Source organism: Molossus molossus, unplaced genomic scaffold (assembly GCF_014108415.1).
Source record: "Molossus molossus isolate mMolMol1 unplaced genomic scaffold, mMolMol1.p scaffold_m16_p_12, whole genome shotgun sequence".
Lineage (NCBI taxonomy): Eukaryota > Metazoa > Chordata > Mammalia > Chiroptera > Molossidae > Molossus > Molossus molossus.
Genome location: NW_023425347.1, coordinates 8,060,031 through 8,086,553, shown reverse-complemented (window position 1 = coordinate 8,086,553; position 26,523 = coordinate 8,060,031). Strand labels below are relative to the sequence as shown.

Here is a 26,523-nt window from a genome sequence, read left to right as displayed (position 1 = left end):
TAGTTTTTTCACCTTAGTTTTTATCCCTAGAGATTCCAGCTCCACTTCAGAATTGGATAAGTAATGTTTCCTTCTAATGTTTTTATATTCTTTTTCTTTTGTTCTGTTTTTATGTTCTTATTTTTACATTTTACTTTATCATAGTATTCATTATTGCTGAACATCAGCTTGTTTTCCTTATCTCCCATTTATTTTCCATCTTCATTAGAAATTTCATTAGTTTCCTTGATAAATATTTCTCTACTCTGGCAAGTCAAGCAATTAGATTATTCCTTTGAAAAATCACATAAGTTATATTTCTTTTAGCGCATCCTTAAAAATATATAGAGAAAAATCTACCAAATTTTCTGTAATCTCTGCCTTTTAAAATTTTTTAATGGAACACATGAAACTAAAATTGAGAACACTTTTAGGGTCAATTTTCTCAATATTTAGTCATGGCTCACTAGCCTCACGAGGCATCACCATAGACCATCCCTGGAACAATGGCAAAGAAAGCAAGCCTATGATTATGAAATGGGGCCATGACTTTGACGCTTTTATGATCTTGCTAGAACACTGGTGAAGTGTTAATGTGCCTAATTAAAGGATTGTTTTCATTGTTCTGTAGGGAATGTACTAGAGGAAGGCTAGAGTTAATGCATAGAGACTCTTGTATTAGTTCAGGAAGGGACGGACGATGGTTATGTTCTGTAAACCCCACCCCAAGAAAATTTAATCAGGGAATAGGGTTCAGTTTGCAGATACAGAAACCACACTAGGTATTGAAAGGACTGAATACAGGGAAATAGTGCTCACTAAACTGTAGGAGCAGCTGAAGGCTGGGCCTCCAGAAGGATTCTCAGGCAGCTCCTTACACAGTCCTGCCCAGGGAACTGAGTCACAGTGAGGAGGCTGAGGAATCGGGGATCACTGTTTAACCTCTGGCTCCAAGGTCCCACCTTAGCTACCTCCAGACCAAGTCCTCCTGCTGGAACTGACCAGCAGAATGGATAGCCCACTTATTTTCCACTTCACATGCTTCCTAATTCAAATCATCCCAAAATTAGAACTAGGTTGTGCACTGAAAGTTACTTTGCGCAATGCAGCAGATTGGCAGAACTTAAATCACATTTGAAACCTTAGCAGTAAGGGGGTCTGGAAGTGTTGTTTTGTTTAGCCTCCCAGCCCCACACCTGGAGGATGGCGAGGGAGCCCCTCCCCTGTTCCCACAAGCAGCTTATCCTGGTGGAGCTGGTGTGTGAGGGAGAGGTGCAGGATGTGTGTAAAAGGGAGTCCCTGGAAGTGGTGGCTGATTGATGTTGGGGGCTGAGAAGAGGGAGGTGACAAAGGTAATGTCAGAGAGAAAATCCATCGCATTAAGTCCTGGTGTTGCATGTTTTAGATTTTTTAAAGCCCCTTAGTCTTTGCTTAGTGAAATCAGTTGCCATAGTGGAGCAAACAAATTTCAAGAGCAAGGTGATCTCAAAGCTTCCTCATACTTCTGAGGTTCCTTTGAAGATACTATGTTTGCATATATTTTCTTTTCCCAGTACATTTTTGTAAGTACAGAAGTAGAAGTCAAACATTCGATGTTGCCTCAATGGTGCCAACAGCCCCCCCCCCTCCCAGTTTGTGGAATGTGCCTCTTGGTAGCCCTGCAGGCTTTAAGGGTGTTGTGATGGGCAGGGCCCCAGGCATGAGAAACCTCGTCTTGAGGAACCTGCTGGGCCTGGAGTCAGTTTGCTTATTGACTCAGAGATGCCAGTCTACTTTTGTGCCTAACTGAAGGGGTTAATGCACCAGATGGCTGCTTGTGCCCAGATTCCCTGGCCCCTCCCCCAGGCTGAGAAAGGTGGAGGGGGAAAGAAAGTCTTCTTTCCCTACTGGCTATGGAAGTGGTTCTGTCTCTCTCGTTTCTTTTTCCACTCCAGTGTTGTTAATTGATAGAGGTGCATTGGGGAGGCCAGTGAATGTCTGATTTGGTAGCAACTAAACTGGGTCTTGGCTGCCCAAGGCCAGCCAGGTAGAGTTATTATTTATGTGGCTGAGTTTACTACAGTATTGGCAATTTCCCCTACCCATGGATGCTTTTATAAAATCTAATACAAGTGTAATGTGCTCCTTTGTATCTATCAATTAACCTCATGTAAACTCTTCAGTGGGAAGTCTGGGTGGAGACCTGAGCCAGTGATTCTCTGCCACCAAGCCAGCAGCTGGTTTCCTCCTCAGCAGCAACCTGGGACCAGGTGTGCCCCTCTCTTGCCAAGGATGTGCCAAGGTGAAGCACAGGCAGGTGTGGTGTGATTGGGATATTATGATTACAGGTATTACAGCACCTCCTCTCCCAGGTTAGCCAGCCATGCTTATAAGTGTAACTCCTACTCTTGAAGTCGATGACTTGTGGGGCAGCGAGGAGAGAAAGCAACTCAAAGACGGCCTCAGTGTGTAAATCCAGCTGGGGAAACAGACTGTACACACACTGTTAGTTATGAGCTATAACTCACAATGTGGGGAGAGTCTGCATTCCTGAAGTTAGAGATAGGTTGCACCTTGAAAGGTGTTTATCATTAAAGATCTATTTTCTCCTAGAAACAAAACATAAGTGAATGTTGGTTTTCCAGGTCTGCCATCAAAAGCACACTTAATTTGTCATCTAGTTTTACATTCCTGCATTTGCAGTATAAAACAATAGCCAATGCTACTGTGCAGGGTTCATCCAGTGTCTGGCTGCACGCTGCTCCTGAATCTCAGCCCAGGACTGCAAAGCTGTCGTTGGCTTCAGAGCGGCGGGGAAATGGCAGGTCCGCAGGCCAGTGCTTAGACTTGAGCCTGCGTCAGAATCACCTGGGAGGGCCCTTTAAACTACGTCTGCCAATTACTTCACTCTGGAAGTTCTCATTCAGGGGTCTGGGGTGGGGCTCAAGAATTTGCATCTCTGACTCATTCCCAAGTACTGCTGGTCTCTGGACCACCTTTGAGGACCACTGGGATAGACATAGGAGGAAGTTATCCATCTGAAGAAGTCCTGTATATGAGTTCTTAATGATAAGATTCTATGCGAACAGCAGTGCCCACTCCCCAGACACATGAGAAAACCTAAAAGGCAATAGAGCCCAATCATCCTGTCGATAAGGCTCTTTGTTGCTGGTCTGTGTCTGCATTCCCTTTCTTCCTGAGCCTGGTGTTGGCCGTCACTCTGGAACCTGATGACTAGAGGAGTTAGTCACTCTCCCAAGGTCTCTGGAAAGTTGGACACACCTTGCAGGCATCAGAAAGCAAACATGTGTCCCAAGGAGTCCAAGCAAAATGTGACAGGCAGCTGCCTTCCTGCGTTGTCTGGGCCAGGTGCCTTTCTCTGTAGAGTCTGATGCTGAAGTTCAGCTTTTCCTGAAGCCCATTGAAGCCGAGACCCACACCTAAAGACTCCTGGGCTTTCCAGAAATTGACCTGGACTTACAGTGCCCTTTAAGGGTCCCCCACATTATACTCTGGGTCTCATGATGGACAGACAAGGGGGAGATATCAAAGAAGGCAGAGTGAAGATAAGATCTCAGCCCAGCCTTCCACATAGCCCACGCCACCCCACAAATCCTGCTTCTGCTTCTAGAACTCCTTCTGCTGACATTCCCTACTCCCTCAACCCATTCTGCATCTCTCCACCTTCTTTCTCCACTCCCCCGTCCACTGACTGGAGTGATGTCTCCCAGAACTGGGAGCTTTAGCCACTTCTTTCCACAAGACAAAGAGCATCTGTACCACTGCGGGTGACCCAGGTGGGGACTGCCGTCTTCTTGGTGCCACCAGCAGAAACTCCCTTCGTTTGCCCCTTTGAGCCCAGACTGCGTCCTCACATGTGCTCCCCTGGGACACGCGTCACTTTGAGGGAATAAACATGGGTTTCTCTCCTGCATCTGCAAAAGGAAAAAAGACAAATTAGAGGGTTATTTTGTTTATTAAATAATAAAACTTAATTGCAAAAATAGTCTAAATGTTATATTTACTAATTGATCAGCTCTCTCTCCAAGTGGAGCAGATAGCTTTAGGGTGGAATATGGGGGAAAAGGGACATTTACAAGGAAAATAATACGAATACTTAGTTAAAATTGATGTTTCAACATTTGCTTTTAACCCTCTTTATTTTTAAGACTACTTAGGAAGTTTGCGAAGTTTTGGGGGCTGGAAACACAAAAATTGCTTTTAATTTTTTTATGTCATTATGATACCTGGCATAAAAAGTTGGCAGGGCCTTCCCATCTGCTGGGCCGTGTGACAGCTCGCTGGTGCTGGTGGCCAGGAACGCCGGACTCCTTGGCTGCTCCCTGTCCCTCAGCTTACCTTCCCGAGGTAGCTAGGACAGAAGACACACACATGCCCAGATTTCATGGAAGTAGTTCCTGCAGACCTTTATAATATGTCTCAGACTAAAACGTCACACTGCCGTCTGTAGGCAAATTATATTTCTTGTTGTTAGATTTTCAAAAACATTGAAGAGCCTCTTAATGGTATATGTGACATGGCATTGTAAAGGGTGTCTTGGTCCTTACTGCAGGTATTGTTTTGCCCTTATGATTAACTATGTCTGGCATCTGTGTATGTTTCTCTCTGATTTATTTTCTATTTGCCCCTCTCTAGTGGGATCTTGTGTGTGATAATGCCTGGAAGGTCCATATCGCTAAGTTCTCCTTACTGGTTGGATTAATCTTTGGCTACCTAATAACTGGATGCATTGCTGACTGGTGAGTACCAACGTGCCTGCGCGCGGCCCTTCGGAAGCCACTGCAAGACTTTGCTGGCTAAAAAGGAGTGGTCAGTGTTAGTGCTGTTGCTGAGTCTTTTCTCTGCCCTGGTGTTGGGGCCAGAACAAAAGGCTGAAGCTGTCACCTGGAGAATTCAGAACTAAAAGAATTGGCCAGTGCACATAACAGACCCTTTTGAAGTGAGAATTTAAATTCATTGCAATTCTTTAGCTGCTAGGATCTAGCAAAACCAGGCAGCAGCCTACAGCCCTATCTCCTACTGACAGTCAGTGTTTAGTTAGGTTAGGAAGAGCCTGAGGATACAGATTCAGGGCTTTCTGGGCTGAGCCCCAATGAGTTGGATGTACAAGATGCATGAAAAAATGGGGAAAGGAGGACCTAGTGAACTTAACAGGTAGCACCTCAAACTGTTCCACAGGTTTTAGAGAGGGACAGTCCCTGAAGTTGGCTTGGTCAGGAGATGCCTCTGTAGTGTCCATGGGGAGCTGGACCTGGAAAAGCAGACAGCATTTGGATAACTGGGGGGCATTGTAGGCAGAGGCAGGATAGTGACCAGGTGAGGTGGGTGAGAGGTCTAAGAGTCTGCAGAAAAGTATGTGGTTCAGAAGGAAGTGATGAGGTTGGTAAGGTGGGGAGGGGGAGGTGGTAACAGAGATGCTAGTGATAATAATAACAGCAACAATATTGGCAGCTGACAGTTATTGACTGATTACAGTTGCTAGGCACTGTGCTAAATATTTCCATACATGAAAACATGCCATCCTCATAGCACCCTGTTAGGTAGGTACTATTATTACCTCTGTCTTACAGTGGGAAAACAGGGGCACAAAAGTTGAAGTAAAATCCCCAAGTTCACTCGGCCAGGATTAAGCCCCGTGGGGCAGAGCCTGCCTCTTCACAAGGGTGCCGCCACACTTTCATCTGAGGCCTTCTGCGGTCACAAGGGCAGCAGTGGTGACACGGCTGAGCAGGGAGGCAGTTGCCCAATATTGGCAGGTTTTCAAGTAATGAGACTGCTCAAGGAGAGATATTTGGGCTAGCTGTTCCCCTCGACATCCTTTTACTTTAAAGGAACTTTTGTGTGTGAATAAGGGCATCTCCGACCAATGACATAATAAGGGCCAAGAATGAAACGAGCAAACCCCTTATGCCTGTGCTTCGCCCCGCGGTGCCCTGTGCCTGGTTAGCCCAGAAGGCTGGCTGAGGCAGCAGCCGGGGGCCACAGAGCGCAGGTGGAGCCCAGAGGAATTTGAGTACCACTTTGAAGTTCTGGGAAGTTCTTTCCAAAAGCTAGCATCTATTTGGGAGTTCCTTGTATTAACCTCTGTGTGATTTCCTGTGTGCTCAGAATTTGCTTACTCATCATTTGTAAACGTTTCTAAGGACACGTTCCCGGGACGGTAACAGAGAAGCTGTGAACCGCCTCTGGGAAGCTGTGCCAGGACCTCTGGGAAATTTTTCTGGGGGACTGGCAGGGTGGGGGCAAGTGCAGGGTTTTTGTTTTGTTTTGTTTTTTAACCAAATGCTTGAGCTTAAAGGTTTTCAGAGTAAGCTTTATAAAAGATACTCTAATCCCAGTATTTTAACCACGAGGGCTTTTGTTTCCCAGAAATCAGCACTGAAATAGGTTAGGAAGATGTACTAATATAATTCACATCACTTCTTTCTGAGGAAAAGCAGACTTGACTTGGGTTGTAGTGTCCTTGTTCAGTGAGTTTACAGGGAAATCAAAGATGGACTTGTATTACTGTAGTCGGCAATGGGGTTTAAATTGTTAGGAGGTTGTTTTGTGAATTCCTGCTTCTTACACATACATGTTGTTTGGCCTCCCTGATCACACACCAGGCCTGGGGACAGAAAGCAGAAGAGTTCGGGGTCCTCCTTCACAAGTAACCGGAGTTACAGACCCACTTCCCTGCCGTTGCTTGGCCGAGGCCCGTGGTGGGCGGGCGTGGGTGCCGGAGTCCGGCTGGAATGCACTGTGCTGTGGCTCTTTGGACATTTTGAGTGGGCCTCAGTTCCAGTGTGAAAGCTTGGTGTTTTCTGCCCTTGTTCATTTGTGTTTGGCACTGGACTCCCTGCTAGAGCCTCGTTGAGGAGGACGTGGACATATTTGGAGGGAACTGCAGATTCATAGCTGCTGGCACCATGCCACGCGTGTAGGGAAGTGGTTCAAGTCAGGGGTAAGCTTTCGAAGACTGCAGTCAGCCTGTAGTAAACCGTCAAGTGGTACACTTTGTCTTCTAAGAAGTCGCTGTTCTGCACACACACTTTAGGGACGTGTATTCCATGTTGTTAATGTGATGTGTTAGTGCACATGTGTGAGGGAATGGCCCTGGCAGTGGCTTGTGCCAGATGCCCCTCCCCTCCATGGCTCATTCTTCTGCTGGATGTTCCTCACTCCAAGGACCCTGCATGCCCTTTTGGGCTGCACTAGAGGCCTCCCTTGCCCCCTAGCTCCTGGCTCAGCCCAGCAGATGGGCCAGGGAGCACCACCTGGAGATCTGAGGGACAGAGGAGGGTGAGGTGAGGACATTTTAATCCCCAGCTTGGTCTCTGCAGGGTTGCCAAGGCTGCACACAGAGCCTCCTTTGGGTCCCATGACCATCCTTCCTCAACCCCCTGCTGTGAATAGCCCCAGGTTTCCCTCACAGATTGCCCACCGTTCTGTACAAATCCCTGTATTAAAATCACCTCAAATTTCTTCATTTGAGCGAGACATCTGTTTCCTGCTAAGTCCCTGTATTATTTCTCTGCAGCTGCCATTACAAATTATACACATTTGGTGGTTCTGTCATCCACACTGGCTACAATCAAGGTGCTGACAGGGTTGTCATACTTTCTGTGGCTCTAGGAGAGAATCCATATCCTTGCTTTTTCCAGCTTCTAAAGGCTGCCCACATTCCTTGGCTCGGGGCCCCTCTTCCAATTTTAAAGCCAACAAAGCTCAGTCATATCCTTCTCACACGGCCATCTCTCTGGTTCCCTGCAGCCCAGAGAGGGTGTCCATGTACTTAGATTGGACCCACCTGGATAATCACCTCATCTCAAGGTCCTTTACCTTCATCACATCTGCATAGACCCTTTGCCAGGAAAGGTACCATATTCATAGGTTCTGATGTCTAGGATGTGGACATCCTTGAGGGCCATTGTTCTACCCACCACAGAGCCTAACTGGTAAAGCCCTCTGGTTACTGATTTAGGGGTGTGATTTTATACTTCATCTCTGACAGGGTTCTGCTCTTGGGGAAAGCCAGTTCACCCTGAAACTCCAGTGGGTATGACTGACACTTGTTGACCATTTGCTAAGTCACTTGCACTCATCTACTCCTACCAAGAAGCCTATTAGGTTGGCACTGGCCGGCTATTCCTAAAGCAAACATGAGGCACATTTGGACAAGTGCGGTCTTTCTCGTGACCATGTATGTAATTTGTAAGTGGTGAGCCTGGATTCAAGACCAAAGCGCTCTAACTTTGCAGACCGTCTTTGCCCCAAAGTTCCTAATAAATTTTTACTCGCTGATTTTAGCAATCATGTGGGAGGAAGAGATTTGGAATAGTTTGTACAAGTAAATAAAAAAATTAAAAATCTTTTCTGAAGAATCAGAATAGGGCAAACCATGCTGGGTGGGCATCAAGGCTGTAGACACACTGGAAGGAGTCGTAAGAGCTGCAGCATTGAACTGTTTGCTTCGTGCCAAGCTCTGTGCTTATGTCCATCATCTCTCTTAAAGGTTTTAATGTGCTGTGAAGTAGGACAATTACCCTGGTTTACAGAGGGTTTCTCCCATTTAAGGACATAAAGGGAAATAAAAATTGATAAGTTAGATTTTTGTTTTCCTTCATTTCAGGAGACCAGCTAAGCCATATTTTAAATTTATTTCTATAAATTTGTTGAGTCTGGACAAAATTATCTATAGTGTTTCCTGATAAGGTCTTAGCGACCCCAGCACCAGTGAAGGGAAGTAATGGCCAAAATCTCCCAACAGGATTATTGACTTATATTAGGATTGATCTCATAGCTTGGTCTCATTTCACTAAACTAAAGTGACTATGGGAAATATTAGAATCCTAAAAAAGTCTGAATGAAATTGTGTCCTATAGTCCCTGTCCCATTTCCCACCCCCCACCGCCAAATTTTCTGGAAATTACATTTATCTTCTTCATAGAGCAAAGAAATTGTTACTGAACACTACTGCTTTTTTAAAAAAACAACATTATTATTATATTTTTCTTTATTGATTTTAGAGAGAGAGGAAGTGAGAGGGAGAGAAAGAAAAAAAAACATTGATGAGAGAGAATATTGACTAGCTACCTCCCGCATGCCCCCCACTGGGGTCAGGCCCCCAACCTGGGTATGTATCCTGACCAGGAATGGAACCAGCGACCTCATGGTGCATGGGTCATTGCTCAACCACTGAGCCAAACCGGCCAGACTTTAACAGTTTTATTGAAAGATAATTTACATATCATAAAGCTCACCCATTTTAAGTGCACAATGAGTTTTATTACATTTACAGAATTATATGGTCATCACCCCACTCTAAGATTAAAACATTCCCATCACCCTAAAAGGAAGTCTCGTGCCCATCTACATTCACCTCTCATTCTCACCCCTGCCCTGGGCAACCACGAATCAACTTTCTCTTTCTTTCTATTTGCCTTTTCTGGGCATTTTGCTTTTGTGTAGATGCCTTGTTATAAGGATATCTAAGCAAATTCAAGGCATTCAGCGACCCTTCAGGTGTTTGGGCTGCCAGGCGTGGATTTTCTTCCTTTGACAAATAGAATTTCTCTCCAGTTTCTCTGTGAGTTCTTCTAGTTCAAGCTGATTATGTTATTTTAATTTGTATGATTCTTCCCCCCACCCATAAGTTGATGACGGAAAATCTGGAAGGTTAGGAAGAGAAGGATGAAGAACCAGTTACTTTCCATTCCCATGGACCACGCCTGCAGACCTCTCAGCCATACCTAGAAGCATATCACACCCTGGTGGGAGCTGATCTTGCCTGGCTCTGTAATCTGCCAACCCAGTGTGTGTGCTGCTTTCCCCAGAAACACAGTGGACTGGGCTCCTTCCAATCCCTTGCTGCCTGGTGGGCTGCACTTTCAGGTTCACACCCATTATTTAAAGTTTGAACTATCTTAGTTTAGTTTTAAAATTACTTCTCATCATATATTTGAAACAAACTAGCAGCTGGCTTGGCCCTGGCTCTGAAAGGCTGTGTGTGAGGCCAGGTGCCTGACTGGTTACCAGCCTTACAAAGGAAATGAAGCAGCTTCCCTCACTGCCTGTGTTGACTTTGGGGCCAGTTCCAAAGGTCAGTGATTTCTCAAGACATTTTATGCTGGGTGTGTCAAGGTTTACGTTTGGGGAGTTGTTATTGATTTTGTTACTTTTGCCTTGAATTATCCTCCTATATACTCAAAAATAGATTTACCAACAGGAATTGGGTTCCTGTTTCAATTCTATTATGCAATAGCTGTTTAATCTGTGTTCCTTTATCTACAACATGAGGAGGTTGGGCTACATTTCCCCTGAGGACCTTTCTGTCCCTAGATATACCAAAGTGGGTCTGGATAGAAGGAAGACTTCCAGTCCAGCCCTCATTCAGCATCTGTTGAGCACCTGCTGGATTCTGGGTTTTAGCGTCTGGTATCACAACCCTGTGTAATGGTGACTCCTACCATTTTCCTCTCTATGCAGGGTCGGCCGGAGGCCTGTGCTGCTGTGTTCCATCATCTTCATCCTGATCTTTGGCCTGACCGTGGCACTGTCCGTGAACGTGACGATGTTCAGCACACTCAGGTTCTTTGAAGGGTTCTGCCTGGCTGGAATAATTCTCACCTTGTATGCATTACGTAAGTAGGAGCCTTCACAACTAGTCTTGAAGAAATTAGCGAAAGTATTGCTGGCACCTGCGAGGTTCTGGGAAGGGGGCTTTGTGTGCTAGAGGTTTGGGATGGCAGTCTTTTGGAAGCACGGACTTAAACAGCCTCGAGTGTTGTGAAAAAGCTTTCTCAGGTAATGTCATCCAACACCCAGTCTGTCCTGATCTCCAGCTTGGGCTCAGGGCACATCAAAGGGTGGCATAACTGCGTGAAGAAGCAGGGATCAGCCCACAGCTGAGATGGAGGGGCTTTTGCTTTCCCCCAGAATTTTTTGTGTTAATGGTCTGTGTATATTCAAGTCTAGCACATAATTAGGTATCCCTAATGTACCTACTTGGTTCCAGAGAAGCATACCAACTACCTGCTACTATCTGTTCTGGGCTCAGTGTTTTGAAGAGTTTTTCTTCTAGTCCTGGCTCAGTTGGTTAGAGTGTCGTCCCAATATGCCGAAGTTACAGGTTCAGTCCTTGGTCAGGGCGCATGAGGGAAGCAACCAATGAATGCATAAGTAAGTGAAACAACAAGTTGATGTTTCTCTCTCTTTCATCCCCTTCCTCTCTCTCTGTCTCTCTTTAAATAAATAAATAAACAAGAATTTTTCTTTTTTTTTCTGTAAGACTATGCAGAGTCCAAATTGTTCACATTCTCATGTGCTTAGATGTGGCCTTAAGTGGTCTGGACTTGAACCCTATGCATTGGTACTGGAAGAATAAATGGCATTATTTGTTAGTGTTTGATCTTTTTAGGGTGAAGAAAAGTTTCCTCCATTAATTTATCATGTTTGTTGGTTATATTAATGCCCCCATCTAGTCTGGCTATGTTTCACTTATAGTTGGTATTTTCTGGAACACAGCCCCAAAACCATAAGAAGAAGAAAGGTTTTGGGCATGCATGATTTTACTTATTTTCTAGTTTTATGCTTTATAGTCACACAGTGGAAAGAACTGTTAGGAGTAACGTAAGATGATTTATAATATGTTTTGTCTTTTTCTTTCCCTTTGACAACATGGGTGGGTGTCAGTGATAGATTAGCGATTTCTAGTGAGGTCGAACTATAATAGTTCTGCTTCACTTAAGTGTGCTTATTAAAAACTTGTTAACATTTTTAGGTAACCTGAATTTTTGTTCCTCTATTATATAGAATAGAAGTATAATCAGTTTGTAACATAGTTAAGAGTCACAAAGAAGAAATGGGCGTAGAGAAAGGCTGTGGCTATACTCCATAAACCCAGTCAGCAGCTTTCTTACCCTCCCCCAGCATCGAACGGTTTCCAGTTCATTTGCATTGATTTTGGAACCTTGTTTCTTAGAGTGGTTCTTTAGGAGTATATATGTTCAAGATCAGTGGTTTGAGGTCATGGCTCTCTGGAGGTTTTGTTTCCTTGAACAACAACATAAGTATTGGGCTTGAACATTTTCAGGTAAAATGCCTGTGCCATTCTTTGGCCCTGCCCACCCATCGGTCTGTGCAGAGAAGCAGCTTCCCCACCCTTTTTGGGGGAGACTCCAGGCCCCACTTTCAGTCACTGTCTTGCCCTGCATGTGCGATGGGCTCTTCTCTTAGGCAGCCGTCCTTGTGAGGCTCCTGGTTCTCACAGGAGGATGTCAATCCAGCGCTTCCTTGAAGATGGCCATTAAAGGGGACAGCTGTACATATTGACAGACCAGAATAGCCATGCTTCAGAAACTTAGCAAAGAGCATAACCTCAGCCTCACCACATGAGTACTTTCAGACTTAGTGGAGAGAATGTTAATGGAAAATTGCCTTAAAGCAAAGATCACATATTGGTTTTATCTTGCATGCCAACTGCTAATGATTGCTTGAGGCTGCCAGAGAACTCAGAGAAGACTTCAGAGAACACCTTGGTCCATTGGCCATGTCTGCCTGGGATAAGGAAGGAGGGAGGGAAGGGTTGCGTGGAGCTGATACTCATTATCTGCACAGATCCTCCCCGAATGAAGCCAGACCAGGAGAGAATCCCCCTTGAACTGCACCGCCTCAGCCTCACGTAGAATCACTTTCCTGACTTGTGTTGTGATGTCATTGCCACTGGCTCTGAAACCTATTGCTATATTTACTGTAAAAATGAAGCTAAGGGTGTTTTTTCAGGAGATTACATAGCAAGTTCTTTATATTAAGAGGTTCTCTTTTATTTCAGACCTTGGAAACTACTGTGCCTTTATCCCATAGGCACAGAATCATGTTAACTCAGGCCTCTGAAAACACTTTTCTGTAAAAGGCCAGGTAGTAACTATTTTAGGCTTTGCTGGTCTCTGTCACAAGTACTCAACTTGGCCACTGTACCATGAATGAAGCCATAAATAACATGTAAGTGATTAGATGTGGCTGTGTCCCAATAAAACTTTATTTGCAGAAACAGTTGGTGGACTGGATTTGACCAGCAGGCTCTAGTATTTCAGCCACTGATGTGAGTGAGTTTCGCTCTTTCCGTTGACCACTAGGAAGCTTAGGAAGCTTGGAGTCTGATCTCGCATGTGTGTGGGCCCGTCAAGCCGAGCTTGAAATCAGGCCTCTCTCCTAATCTCATCTGAACTTTCCGACTTTAATTTCTCCTTTGTCCCATTTCCTGCCTTCATAATATGAGTGTTATCTTATTGTATGTATTTGTATAAGCAACCTTGAATTTTTTTCTGAAATAAAGCAAGGTATAATACATAATTATATTTTCTTAGGTTGGAATTACAAATGAGATGTCATGACAGACACCATTGCAATGAAAAATTCCAAGTATCAACCAGTGGCCCACTGTCTGAGCTAATAAAGTGTCTGATATAGCAAAATTAAAATAAAGCAAAAGGACATAAATGATTACTTGGAGTTCATTGAGATAATATTTAAACAATGTAAATAAGGGGTCACTGATTGCAAGGGAGAATCAAAAAGAGGACATAAAGTTGTCATGGGCAGACAGGATTAGGGGGGACATGGTGTGTGCTGGACTAGGGCAGCCCATCGCTCTTGTCATTGCTAGATCAGGACGCTGGCTGGTGGCAAGAAGTTAAGAAACAAGCTCCTGGTGCAGATGACCGAATTTCCAAATCAGTGTGGTTGCTAGCATTTTCTACACAAACAATATATGTGCTTGGTTAATGCTTAAAACTTTGTTTGGTTTAAAGAAAATTATTTATCATTTCTGTCACAAGGTTGAAGTTTTTCTGACTCTAAAGAAAAGTTTTAAACTTTTGGGCATTGATTATTTGGAAAATACATTTTTTGATGGTCCGAACTTTTCCTACCCTTTCACCATACACTTTTCATCTTACTTAGTGTTTGTGCTGAAAAGGCCTGTATTTTCTCAAAGAGAACTGGATGTCATCCTGTTTTTAGTCTTGCAGGTGCTTGGCAATATAAGTAGGGAAAGTAATGATTTTTGCAGATTTTGTTTCTTGTGTAGCTTGCCATATGGGTGGACTCTGGGTTTTGAGAAATGCTGCTGACTTGGGAAAGTTTTCTGCTTTATACACAAGGCTCCTTGAGATTTTTTCATGCTTTGAAATTGTTCTAAGGTACATTTCAATTAAATACTCTCTCCTTTAAACTTTTGTTTCCTTCAAGTCAATACAGGGACATATGGTTGTATGATTAGGACATAAAGTAGAAATTATTGGCATCTTCCCCAAGAGTCTACATGGAAGCAGAGTGCACACTGGAGAGAGCAGGAGAGAACAAGGGAAGCGGAGAGGGTGTGCGCAGGGCTGTAGTCATGTTTCCCGTGTGCGCAGGGCTGTAGTCATGTTTCCCGTGTGCACAGGGCTGTAGTCATGTTTCCCGTGTACGCAGGGCTGTAGTCATGTTTCCCGTGTGCGCAGGGCTGTAGTCATGTTTCCCGTGTGCGCAGGGCTGTAGTCATGTTTCCCGTGTGCGCAGGGCTGTAGTCATGTTTCCCGTGTGCGCAGGGCTGTAGTCATGTTTCCCGTGTGCACAGGGCTGTAGTCATGTTTCCCGTGTGCGCAGGGCTGTAGTCATGTTTCCCATGTGCACAGGGCTGTAGTCATGTTTCCCGTCTGCCCCGGAGGCCACCCAGAAACTCTAAATTAGTTAAATGCTCTTGGGCTATATCAGTAGCTTAATTGTATTCCTTTACCTCTGAACCAAAAAAAAGGGGGGGGTAGAAAATCTTAGTTGGGCAAGGGGCAGGTAACTACAGACCATGAAAAGAAGAACTGATCACATTTCCTAGTTTTATTTTGTTTTTTAAATACAGTCTTATCAAAAACTAAAGAAAGAGTCACTTTTCAATATAGGCAGACATGATTTGTTGTGGTATGAATTCTTTCTCCATCTAGGATCATAACATTGTAAGATCTGTCTTCCTTCAACAGAGGCCAATGGGAGATTGTTGCTTTTTAATTTGATTTGATGTTGGATAGAATAAGTCTTGCAAGAGAGAAATATTTTTAAAAATATAAATACTTTTAGTTTTTTTTCTCATTTGATCTATGTCTTCCCCCTCTCCACCGTTAACACACACCCCATTTGAAATAATGAGCACTACTTTTTGCTGGCAGAGACTGTACCTTAGTAACTGTGGGCAAATGAACATCTTTGTTTTGTTTTTTTACCTAATAATAAATAATTTTCTTGAAAAATTCTCTTAAAGCTTTATGTTCTCATTATAATAACCCTCCTTATACCCAGATAGCTTAAATAATTGGATGAATTTTATATATAGTCAAGGAGTGACCATAACTTTCACAAGTGACTAAGTTAGTGATTACTTTACAAAATTAGAAGCCAAGTCTTAACTGGTAAATAGACTCAGAAAACATGCGTTTGCTCTGGGTGGGGCGATGTTCTCATTCTCCGTTGCACTCATAGTTTTAGACTCTCACTGAAGTGGTTGAGTAATTTCTAATGTGCTGGGGTAAGACAACTTTCTTCCTCACAATTGCATATATTTATATGATTTGATGTTCTTCTGAACTAATATTCCTTGGAACATATTTTATTCCATAGGGTTATTAGGCATCAAAGCTGTGCTGTACGGTTTTAAAAATCAATCAAACTAAACGGCTGCATGTAGTGAGTTACTGAACTGTGGTACGAATAAAATGCAGATTGCTGAGCTGTGGAATTAGTAGAATGGAGACTGCCACTGTCAACTATACGTGACTTCAACTGTCTTGTGCTTCACTTCTTCTGGGGAGCAAATATTTGCACTGTGTCTGGGTGAAGGGCAAGTTTCATGAATGTGTGCTTGCTTATCCTAATCTACAGGTATCTTTCTCTTTGTCCCCCTCCCCTTCTCCTCTCCAGCTTCAGCTGCCTGGACCTTCCCAAAGGCAACAAGGCTGGAGCCATAACCCCGTTCTTCTGGTGGGACCAACTCTACTGACAGAGTTTTCCACCAAGGAAATGAGTCACAGTTTACCAAAAGCCTTTGACAAATGATTTTATATATTTTTTAGAACCTTCAGAAGAATTTCAGTTTTATCCAGGTGCAGACTGGGAGGGCTGGGAAATCAGAGCAGACTGAGGTTCCATCAGTCTTTTTATTCACTGGAAACACATTATTAAACCTGAAGACAGATTGTGAAAGCAAAGAAGCAAATGTATCAGCAAAAAAGTACCAAAGCATTTGTCCTCCTCCACCCTATCTTCCCCCCATCACGCCTCTGAGGAATCACACCTCCTGGTGTAAACGGGGGAAGGGAGTGTTGAGTGACAACAGTACTCCCGGTTGGGGAGTTTTAATACCTAGGACAGGGATGTGTGGCAGCTAGTCAGGGCAGTGATCTCTGGTCTGAGACTAGAGGGCTGAGTCATCTAGCAAGTGACCAAAAAATGTCACTGAGGACTAATTTTTCTCAAATAAAAATTACCGAACCTCTCTCTATTCCTACTTGATGTTAGCCCAAACTTGGATTTCTAGAAAAACTTTTCTTTAAAAAAAAAAAGAAAGAAATCTTTGTATGTCTTGTAAGGGCTGTTAAAACTGAAGAGTCAAGGGCAGAAGAAGAGTAAGTGGCGGACATCACGGGACCCATACACCACTTTTGTCCAGAAGTTAGGGCAACAGAACGTGTGTGTATTGCCTAAATGTGTAAGTAAGCGTCTAAGCGCACATTTCTTAGGGTGTTTTGAATTAATTGAAGGTATTCCTGTCTCAAAATCAGAGAAAAACAGCAAATATGTAGATATCTGGTATTTGGATGCCTTTTGCACATGGTGGAGGATGGTCTTAAAGCTGTGTGTCCCCAAGGGCTCAGTTTCCCCCGGACTGGAATTTTAGTGGTACATGGGCACTTCATCTGAAACCACACTGTTCACCACACTGAGGGGGAAATGGAAAGGTCTGGAAATCAGGAGATCTGAGCTGCAGTGTGAGCTCCGCAGTGGACTGACTCTGTCTGTCACAAACTGCTTGATCTCGAAGCTTCTGTCTGCCACTACAAAGTTGGGGCATGGGTTTTCAAACTGTATTGTGGAACTATGGGGTCCCTTTCTCAAACCATTTGTGGGGAGGAAATGGATAGAATATGAAAACAAATGGATTCTATATGACAATATTTAATACTGCTGTAAAAATAAAAAAACAAATGGAAAACCACTGGTCTACTTGTACCTTCCAGCTTTAGAATTCTATGGCTTTTGAATTCTAAGCTCATCTAGTAAGCTTCCTTTAGTGTTAAAGATTGCATAGCTCTGGGAAGGGGGGCACAAAACCAGGGGTTCTTGCCCCCAGATGGTGTCCTCTCACGCCCACACTGAGTTGTCCACTTCCGTCTTTGCTTTGTGAGGCTGTTGCGCTGGGGTCTGCCAGGGTGATCTGGGGAGAGATGAAGTGACAGGGCAGGGTTAATGGTTAACAGCCTCCCTTTCCCCATGGTTCTAGACCCCATGTCAACAACTTTCCCCTTCCTGACCCCTATCTTACCACATTTTGGCTTGGTAGACCCACAGGTCTATTCCAGGAATCCTATTACACTCTACAGACCTTTCTTTTCTCGCTTGGATGGGACATAGAGCTAAAAGCTGTGCTGACTAGAAGAGGGGGTTGAGGAGAGAGAAATAAGAGAGCAATATTGGACTGATTTTATTTTATTTTTTTCACTCTTGATTTAAAATAAAAGAGAGGAAATAATTCAGTCACCTTGAAACCAAGTAAGGAACACCAGGCCTCTTCAAAATATGTAAACATATCTGGTGGGAAGTAAAATAATTACTGGTTTGCCAAGTCTTATGTTAGCAAAAAAAAAAAAAAAAATCTTGGCTGAGAGAACAGAGAAATATAACTTAAACGATACAGAGCCATCATATAACCCAAGTGGTGCCATTAGTCTCCACATTCCTGTGTCATGCCACATGAACCCTGCTATAGATAGTTGGCTTTGCTTTTTGGTGACTCTTGTGAGGATACAAGACTTCTTTCTCCACTCATTTGCTTGGCAAACATTTGAAGGCTTACTAGGTACCAGGGGAGCAACAACTGGTTACCTTGAGTACTCACTGTTAGATGCTGAGCACACGAAGGCAGACCCACCTCCCTGCCCTCCAGGATGCTCGGGTTTGTGAGCAGCAGTACAAGGACAGGCCCTGGTTAGACTGAGAGTATTGGAAAGTGACCCGAGTCATGAGTTTTGTAAAAAGTAGTTGTTTGCTGTTTGCAGTGGGTGCTCAGTGCGTTTTTGGGTACTGTGGGCAATTAGGGACTGACGGAGCCTGGTGCATTCTGGGTGCTGTGGATGATTAGGTGCCAGGTGGATTAGGGAGCTCACCCAGGAACTGTGTAACATGAGAAGTAATTGATGGAGATAAGAGAACCAGTTGTGGGAGAGATGAGGGAATAGCTTGAGTGGCCAGTGGAAAGTCAGAATAGGCTGATAACCAGGGAGCTAAGGAAGTTGCTGATGAGAGTATCACATGATGCAAGACAATAATTGAGAAATGTCCATTGGATGTAGCAACCATCGCCCAGTAGGTCAGAGGTAACTAGGACAAAAACAACTTTTTTTTTTTTTTATCCTCACCCGAGGACAGTTTTCCATTTTTTGTTCAGATAGAGTGAGAGGGAGAGAGAGGAAGAGAGAGAAACATCAACATGAAAGGGACACATCGAGTGGCTGCCACCCGCATGACCAACCAGGGCCGGGGATAAACCGCAGCCGAGGTACACGCCCTTAGCGGGAACAGAACCCGGGTCTCTCTGGACCGCAGGCCGACGCTCTAACCACTGAACCAAACCGGCCAGGGCTAAAACAACTTTAATTCAGTCTAGTGATTAATGTAATCTAAATTTGTTCAAGCATAGGTTTTAATTCATGTATTCCCCAAAAGAGTACTGTCTTGTTATTAATGCACATATTTTAGAAATAAAATACAGTTCCTATTGTGGTAAAATGAAATTTACTGTTTCTACAACTTTTAAATGTACAGTTCAGTGGCTTAAGTACATTCATACTTTTGTGCAATAAACTGTTTTTAATGATTGTTAATGTTCATTATAATTGGGTAGAAAAAATTGAACTAGAAGGCAAATCAGTAATGACTTTTTTTTTTCAAGTCACCTGAAAAAGTATGTTAGCATGGCTCAGTAACTGGAAATTCAGAACTACAATCGAGTTAGAGATGCATTTTTGTTCTCCACATGATGTTACATTGCTCACACTGAAGGCAGTGTCTGAAGACTTGCCCTGCACCCCACCCCAAACCTGTGATCCCCTGGCATGATCACAAGCCAGCAGCTGAACAGATCCTGGGAAGGATCCCAGTGTTGGACGTAAGCCGAGCCCCACCACTCGCACGTTGTGATCTTGGGCAAGGTACTTAACTCTAAATCTGTCTTCTCTCTGATGAGAGATTGTGCACAGGACTCAGAGTGTGAATGTCATCGCCGTCAGTAAACCATGAATATCCAGAGAAATTCTGGGCAAGTATGTTTGTGTGCAAGCTTCTGGCCATGTGACAGCCACTATGCCGAGATAACCCTTTCCCCTGGCAGGAGGGCCTTCTCAGGCGAGGGCTCCTCTGTGCTCACAGCAAGCTTGGGAACCATCACTAAAGACGAACTGTGGACTGGGGCAGGCTACTAGTTTAGTGTCACGTAGGAGAATCAGTGTGGTAGGGGGAGATGAGGGGGCTAAGAATCTGCTTTATGATCCTCTCTCTAGTGGCCAGCTTAATAAATTACCTCTCCTGTAACATTTATTCAGAGCTCCGTGGACTACATTTTAAAAGTCCTAACCATGTCAGGGCTGAGAGAAGGTAATAAACCAGTGGAAAAACTCTCCTGGACAAATCATACATAGGGACCTTGGCTCTTCTGTGGGACATCAGTACCTGAGTATTCATCACACCCAGAAGACTCCATTAATCGCTGAGAAAAGGTACTAAAGAAATAGAATACTGGTAGCCATTGTCAAGATTTATCTTATACATGTTCAAAAAGGCTCTTCCTTTCTCTTCCCTGTATGGTCAATTCTGCTTTATAAAACATGCCTCTATACATTTTCTGTATATTTTTAAACGTTAATTCATACAATTTGCTCACTCTCCCCTAATGCAGCTGGTGGCCTGCTCTGGTCCTGTGGTTAGCTGTGTTCTGCATGAAGTTCTGTTTGCCTTCCTTCATGTTGGGATGATGGCAGTTTCTATTCGTGACATAATTTGTGTAAAATATGTCCCCAGGACAGTGTGAGTAACTGTGTGAAGAGGAGTGTTACTTTGAAATAGCACAGGGTTTGTTTTCTGTTTTATTTTCATATGAGTCTTCTAGAGGAAAAGCTGTTCAGGAACTACCTTCCAATTGCTGGTCCAAGAATGTGCAAGACCTACAAATAGTGGTTTTGTTTGTTTTGCTGTCCCCACTGAAGAAGCACTTCCTGTGTGTGAACAAGCCCTCCCATCCCAGAATCAGCCTTTAGGGTCTACGTGCCCTGAGGCTGGTGGGGATGTCCTGTAAGGCTCTTTCTGGGTTGTGAGGACCCATCCATCTCATCTCCTTGGAGTCCACCAAACTCCATGGCTGGTGGGCAAACCTTCCCTTTGCCATGTTTACAACTCCCAATGGCCAAGACTCTGGGTGCCTTTCTGATGATGCTCTGTGAAGTCGGACTCACCCTCTGGGCGTCTTTAAAGCTGTGACTTCTAACCTGATAGAGATCAGCCTGAGGAGGCAGGAAAGGGTTATACTGGGTCAGGATGCTCTGCTCTCTGGGCCACATTCCCCGGTGACCAAGTAGGACAGCTCTGAGGCCCAGGTGTGGCATCCCCTCTGAACCTTCTGCACAGAACACAGAGACCTGAAAATGGTGGGTCTCTGATTGAGGGCTGCTGTTTGCCCTTCATTTTCTGCTCTATGGGGCCTTCGATGATTCTTGTAGAAAGGATACCTTGTATCCAGCCTGAGTTGGTTCTGCCCACGCTTTTTGAAAGCTTAACGGTGCTGTGTGTGTCCCTTCCAACCTGTGCCTTTTGAAAGCATCTCGGCTTGATATTTGCTTTGTGTCAGTTCTGGAAAAGGGCTCAGAACTCTCTCCAGACCGTGGGCAAGAGAGGAATTAAGGACCATCTAGTTCCATCCTAGCTCCCCAGCCATATCTGTTTTATAGAAGAGAGAATTTTTGCTAGTTTCAGTTGACTTGGAATTAATGACTGTTTCTTCCCTGGTATCTATTTAATTTGTCAAACTGGCATTGCTGTGTAAGGCCTGGGCTCAAATTACAGAGGCTACAAGGGGCTCCTGAGATGAAGGAGAATGTGGGGATAAATATAATTTATCCATGTTGATACATATTCTTGGTTTCTTTGTGTTTGGGTGGGACTGTCCTTACTTAGTATATGGGAGGTGCTCGCTGGGAGGCCCTCTGGCCCTTCATCTCTGGTCATTTGCTCTCTATGTAACTGGCCTCAGAGCTTGAAGCATGATTTTGTCTGCTATCCCATTAGATCACTCCCATGCATGGATGGATAGATAGATAGATAGATAGATAGATAGATAGATAGATAGATAGATAGATAGACTCACTTGTTTCCTGTTGGAAAGAATCAGAGACTGTCCTGATGTGCAGGGTTAGGCAGAGAAAAGCTGAGGTGACCCTTGCTCTGACACCCCCCTCCAGCATGTGAGCGGTGTGTGTGCAGGGTGCTGTGCAGCTGAGCAGTATCTTAATGTTAAGGAGTAAAACAGAGACTGAAGAGGTTACAATGATAGTTGTTTGGTAACAATAATAGCTAGTTGTTGAGCATTTTCTAAGTTCAGGTACTGAGCTAGGTTATTTATTCACACACATATTTTAAATATTTTGCATTAACTGTGTAAAGTAGATGCTAATAGCCCCAGTTTACAGGTAAGGAAACTAAACCCCTAGTCCCTGGACCTTATCTACTTCACTAGCAAGGCCTTTATTTATTAGACTTCTACAGTATACCGTGATGCTATGCCAAGTACAATATAACTATTTCATTTAATTCATCCCAGAATCCTATGATATGGGTAGTGTTATCATCCCCATTCCACAGATGGAAACCTGAGGTGTAGCTGAGCTGACCTGCCCAAGGTCACATACCAAGAGCCAGAGGAGCAGAGCCGGACCCCAGGTGTCTGTGGCTCCAGTGCCCAGGTTTCCTAACTGCCGAGTTGTTCCTAACAGCCCTCTCTCCTTTGACTTAAAATATGTTATTATAATGTGATCTAAATGTGTACAAATATCCCATAAGGTCTAAGTAAGTCTAAGACCAAAATGTTAATAATAATCTGATTTCAAAACTAATACGATCCAAATTAATACTGGTACATGGATGTGACAGATGAGGGTCATTTCCTGAAATGGAATCACCTGTTCATCCTTTTGGGTTAAATAGCAGAAAGGCATCGCTTCACATTCAGTTTCTATTTCATCTATTTTGGCGTTTGGACTTGAAAAATTTCAGTGTACACAGTGCCTTGCTTCACAGATGTTGCTGTCTAAAGTGGCGTTAACAATTTCAAGGCTCTGCCCGCATGGAATACGCAAACTCCATACTCTACCCCTGCTCACTAGCACGCTTCCATCGCTCACGTTTATGGGTCCCCTTGACAGCTCTGCTAACCTGCCCGCTTCTCCTGAAGATAAAGCTTGATTTGTGGCATTATTAAAATATTAATTAAATAGGTGTTTAATCCATTTATGACTGGAAATGAGACTAGGAACCTACATTATTGCTTGTTTCCTAATACTCTTCTGCTAGTGAAGTTGGCCTTCAGAGACCACGGGCACGGCGCTTGCGCTCAGCCCGACACCAGGCTCAGCTGCTGAACAGCGTGGTTGCTGAGTCCTCCTGCTCCTTATTCACACCACTGTTAAGCCTGCATCGGTGCAGCCTCTCATGCTGACCGTGGTCTCTGTGAGTGTAACTCTAGATGCGGCATGGGCTCAGAAATCTAGGCCCACACTGGGTTATAGTGGCTTATCCAGGAGATCCATTAACTTATGTTAATGTAGACTGAGATTTTCATTGACATGAGAACATAAAATTTGAAAATTTTCATGGACTGCAAGAATGCATCTACAGATGGCCACAGTCTTCCCAGTCCACTTTAGGAACTAGTGGTGACCCACTGTCCTGTCCTCAGTGCCCACTGCACCACCGGGTGGGTGATTAGGCTCAGGCCTGCTCCTCTGTCCCTCCACAGTTCAGCTTGCACTCTGGCCTCTGGCCTCGGGTCTTGTTCTCCAACATCCTGAGGGTGGGACATCTTCCCAGCAGCCCCTCTCACCGAGGAGCCCAGATGGCCCAGATGTGACCTCTCCGCAGGGAGTCACCACATGGGTCTGTGCAGAGATGTGTGACAGAGGAGGGGCAGGGAAGGCTTTCCCCAGGGACTCAGGCCATGGAGGGCCATGTGCACCAGATAAGGTATTTGGACTTTATTCTGTAGGCAGTGGAGAGCTGTTGCTGGCTTTTTGAGAGAGAAAGTATTGTTCTCTGTTTGGAGGAGATAACTCTGTGTGTGCCATGCCCTTCTTGACCCTTGGGCTGCCATGAAGCAGTAATAGTTTGTGCTGTTAAACAAGTTGGAATCAATAGTTTCCTTTTTGATGAAGAAGGCACTTCTGGAAAAAGTTAAATGGAGAACTAGTTGCCCATATCTATATTTCCCATAAATGAAATGTACCCACATCACTCTGCTTCCTGGTGGTTTTTCACTGAAAAGATGGTTTTATTTGCAGTCATCTTTCAGTTTCCTCATTTCACATGGGCTTCTTGAGTCCAATGCAAAACAGCTGACCAACCATGTATAAGGATTATTGTCAAAAGTTTCATGGGAGCTTGGAGTTGTCGGGTGAATCAGGCTACTCTAGGAGACACGAATCTTGCTCTTTTAAAGGGTTTAATTGAATTACAGAATGCACCACCCAGGGAGTCCCCCGCTGAAGTCCTGGGATATCACAGTGCCCAAATCCTGTTTATTCCTTTGTAATCATTACCCCAAAACACAGTGGTGTTCTCTGACCCGTGGTTGGATCGTATTTTCCATTTCCTTTGCAGGGTCACTGTAGGGTCTTATTTCATGTTCTCTTCAGGGAATAATTGCTCTTTTGCTGTTTTTCCAAGCTCTTCTTTTTGGCATTTTTCCTTTGTACCTCGTGACAGTGGAAGCAAATGTTTGCACAGTTGGCTTTTCTGTTCTGTCACTGCTGTTGTGGCATCTGTGGGGAGAGAGGCGAGCGGAGAGCATAGAGGGAGGCCACTGCTGCCTTCAGCGGACTGAACGAGCATCTCTTGTCCCCATCCTCTTTTTTAAAGGGATCATAAGGCAACTTGGATGGAAAGAACAATGAAAACTTTAGGATAATTACCTTCTAAAAAGTTATGCAGACCTCTGATCTCTTCAAATGGGAAATTATTACGAACAGTTTATAAACGTGAACCTGAAGAATTTGGGCAAAGGAGTAGAGGCAATGGTTGTTACATGGCTAAGTTATGAATGAAAAAATTGAAACCAAATGGGGAAATGCATGGTTTTATTTTCCCCCATTCTCTCACACATACCTTGCGAGACAAGGCAAATCAATCATAATGAGCTCTTCTGAAGAGGCTTAGGTCAGAGCTTTGCATGAGAAGGTGCTGCAGAGTTGGAAACAGCATGTCTGCGCGACGCAGCGCTCAACCCTATGCACGTGTGACTACCGAATACTTGAGATGTGGCTCATGTGCTGAGGGATTGATTCTGTCATTTTAGTTAATTTTAATTAATGAAAGTAACCACAAGTAGCTTGTGGCTACTCTCTCGATCAGCTGTGCTGGAAATGTGACATTAAATCATCTGTGGGATCTGTGTCACCAACTCTGACATTCCTACCAAGTTCCAGACTCATATCCAGCTGCCTCATGGAGATTTTACTTGGCTGTCCAGTACGTCTTTCAAATGCAGTGTAGAACCAAGTAGAACCCTCATCCCAGTCTTTCTAATCTCACTAACTAGACTACCACCCATGCAACTGCTCAAACCGGAAATGAGTTACCCTTCATTCTTTACTCTCCCCCTTGGTCAGCAAGTCCTCTCAGCTCTTTCATCAAATTATATGGTGCATCCCTCCATTTCTCTCCACCTCCACTGCACCCTCTGGGGCAAAAAGCCTCTTTGTTTCTTGCCTGGATAACCACAGTGCTTCCTGATGGATCTTCCTGCTTCCTGCTCAAACCTTGACAACTAATTCTTCCCTTACAACCAGGGTGATATTTATACAACCCGGATCAGACCTTACACTCATCCACTTCAAACCCTCTGTATTAATTAGCAATAGCTTCACTGTGCAAGACTGAAGGCCACAGTGACAGGGATCTAAACAAAGTAGACGTTTCTTTCTACCATCAGTATAGTCAGTCCCAGGCCGATATGTACAGTCTCAGGATACTGGGGACCCAGACCCTTCCTGACATGCTAATTCTGCCATCATGTTCATATTCCAGCTGGCAGGGAAGTTGAAAAGCAGAGGCAGGAACGCTTTTTTCCATTAAAGTCACTTCTCAGAAGTTGTAGTCACTACTTTATAACCTCTTTAGCCAGAATTCAGTAACCTGCCTACATCCAGTTGCAAGGGTGGCTAGGAAATGTTCTTATTTTGTCCAGTGATAAGCCTGAAGGAAGAAGGGCAGAATTGGTATTGGAGGATGACTGGTGGCCTTTGCCATACCCTCCAGCGGCTTTCACTGTGCAATTCAAACTCCACACCATGGCCTGTGAGAACCTACATGGTCTGCTGCAGCACTGCAGGACAGCCAAAGTGACTTTCTTTTGGTTCTCTACATGCCAACCTCTCACTTGTTCCTTGGATTATTTGTACTTTCCTTCTGTCTCTGACTTCTGCAGGCCTAGCCATGTGTTGTCCCTATGATTCTGCTCATGTGACGTCTGCAGAGCTTCCTCAGACCACCCATATGCTCATCACCCAAATAACTCCTTTAGAATCATCTACTGTTTGTCAAGCATCTATCATTCCCTGAAAACATATTTATTTATTTGCATCTCCATTCACACCTTTCAGTTTCTCTAGAGTGAATTCTACAAAAGCAGGACATTATTATTCTCTGCTACATCTTCGGTATGTAGATTTGTACCTAGACAAAATTAGTATCTAAATATGAGTTGGCTGAATGAATAAATGAGTTCATAGAACATGATGAAAATCTGCGCAGCACTATGACAGAACAGATGTTTGTGTGTGATTGTAAAATATTGAAGCTGGATAAACTAGAATTCTCTTAGTCCAATTCCCACATTTTAAACATGAGGAAAAGGACAACTGATGTTGTCACATAGGTGGTTGTGAATAGTAGAGATAATTTGCTAAAATTTCTCATGAAAGGCTCTGAACTAGACAGGTTTGGACTAGATACCAAAAAATTGGTTGGCTTCAAAACTGACCACTCAGCCATATCATACGG

General features: G+C 44.1%; 1 protein-coding gene across 40 annotated transcripts in view; it reads left to right on the top strand.

The window, feature by feature from the left end:
* Positions 1–26,523, top strand: part of SLC22A23 (solute carrier family 22 member 23) — a 180,330-nt gene that overhangs the window by 35,465 nt on the left and 118,342 nt on the right. For 23 of the 40 annotated variants that reach the window (XR_004958894.1, XM_036255894.1, XM_036255898.1 and 20 more), the window contains exons 2-3: positions 4,615–4,718; positions 10,447–10,601. Coding sequence is in view for 36 of the 40 variants with exons in the window: in XM_036255894.1 (XP_036111787.1) it covers positions 4,615–4,718; positions 10,447–10,601 (259 nt within the window). In the remaining 4 variants the exon portion in view is untranslated. Of the gene's footprint in view, positions 1–2,141; positions 2,307–4,614; positions 4,719–9,614; positions 9,853–10,446; positions 10,602–10,975; positions 11,131–13,006; positions 13,060–13,325; positions 13,429–15,609; positions 15,871–16,577; positions 16,697–19,266; positions 19,416–19,805; positions 19,980–26,523 lie in introns of those variants that run through there. The other 17 variants (XR_004958896.1, XR_004958895.1, XR_004958897.1 and 14 more) reach the window with 16 other exon arrangements.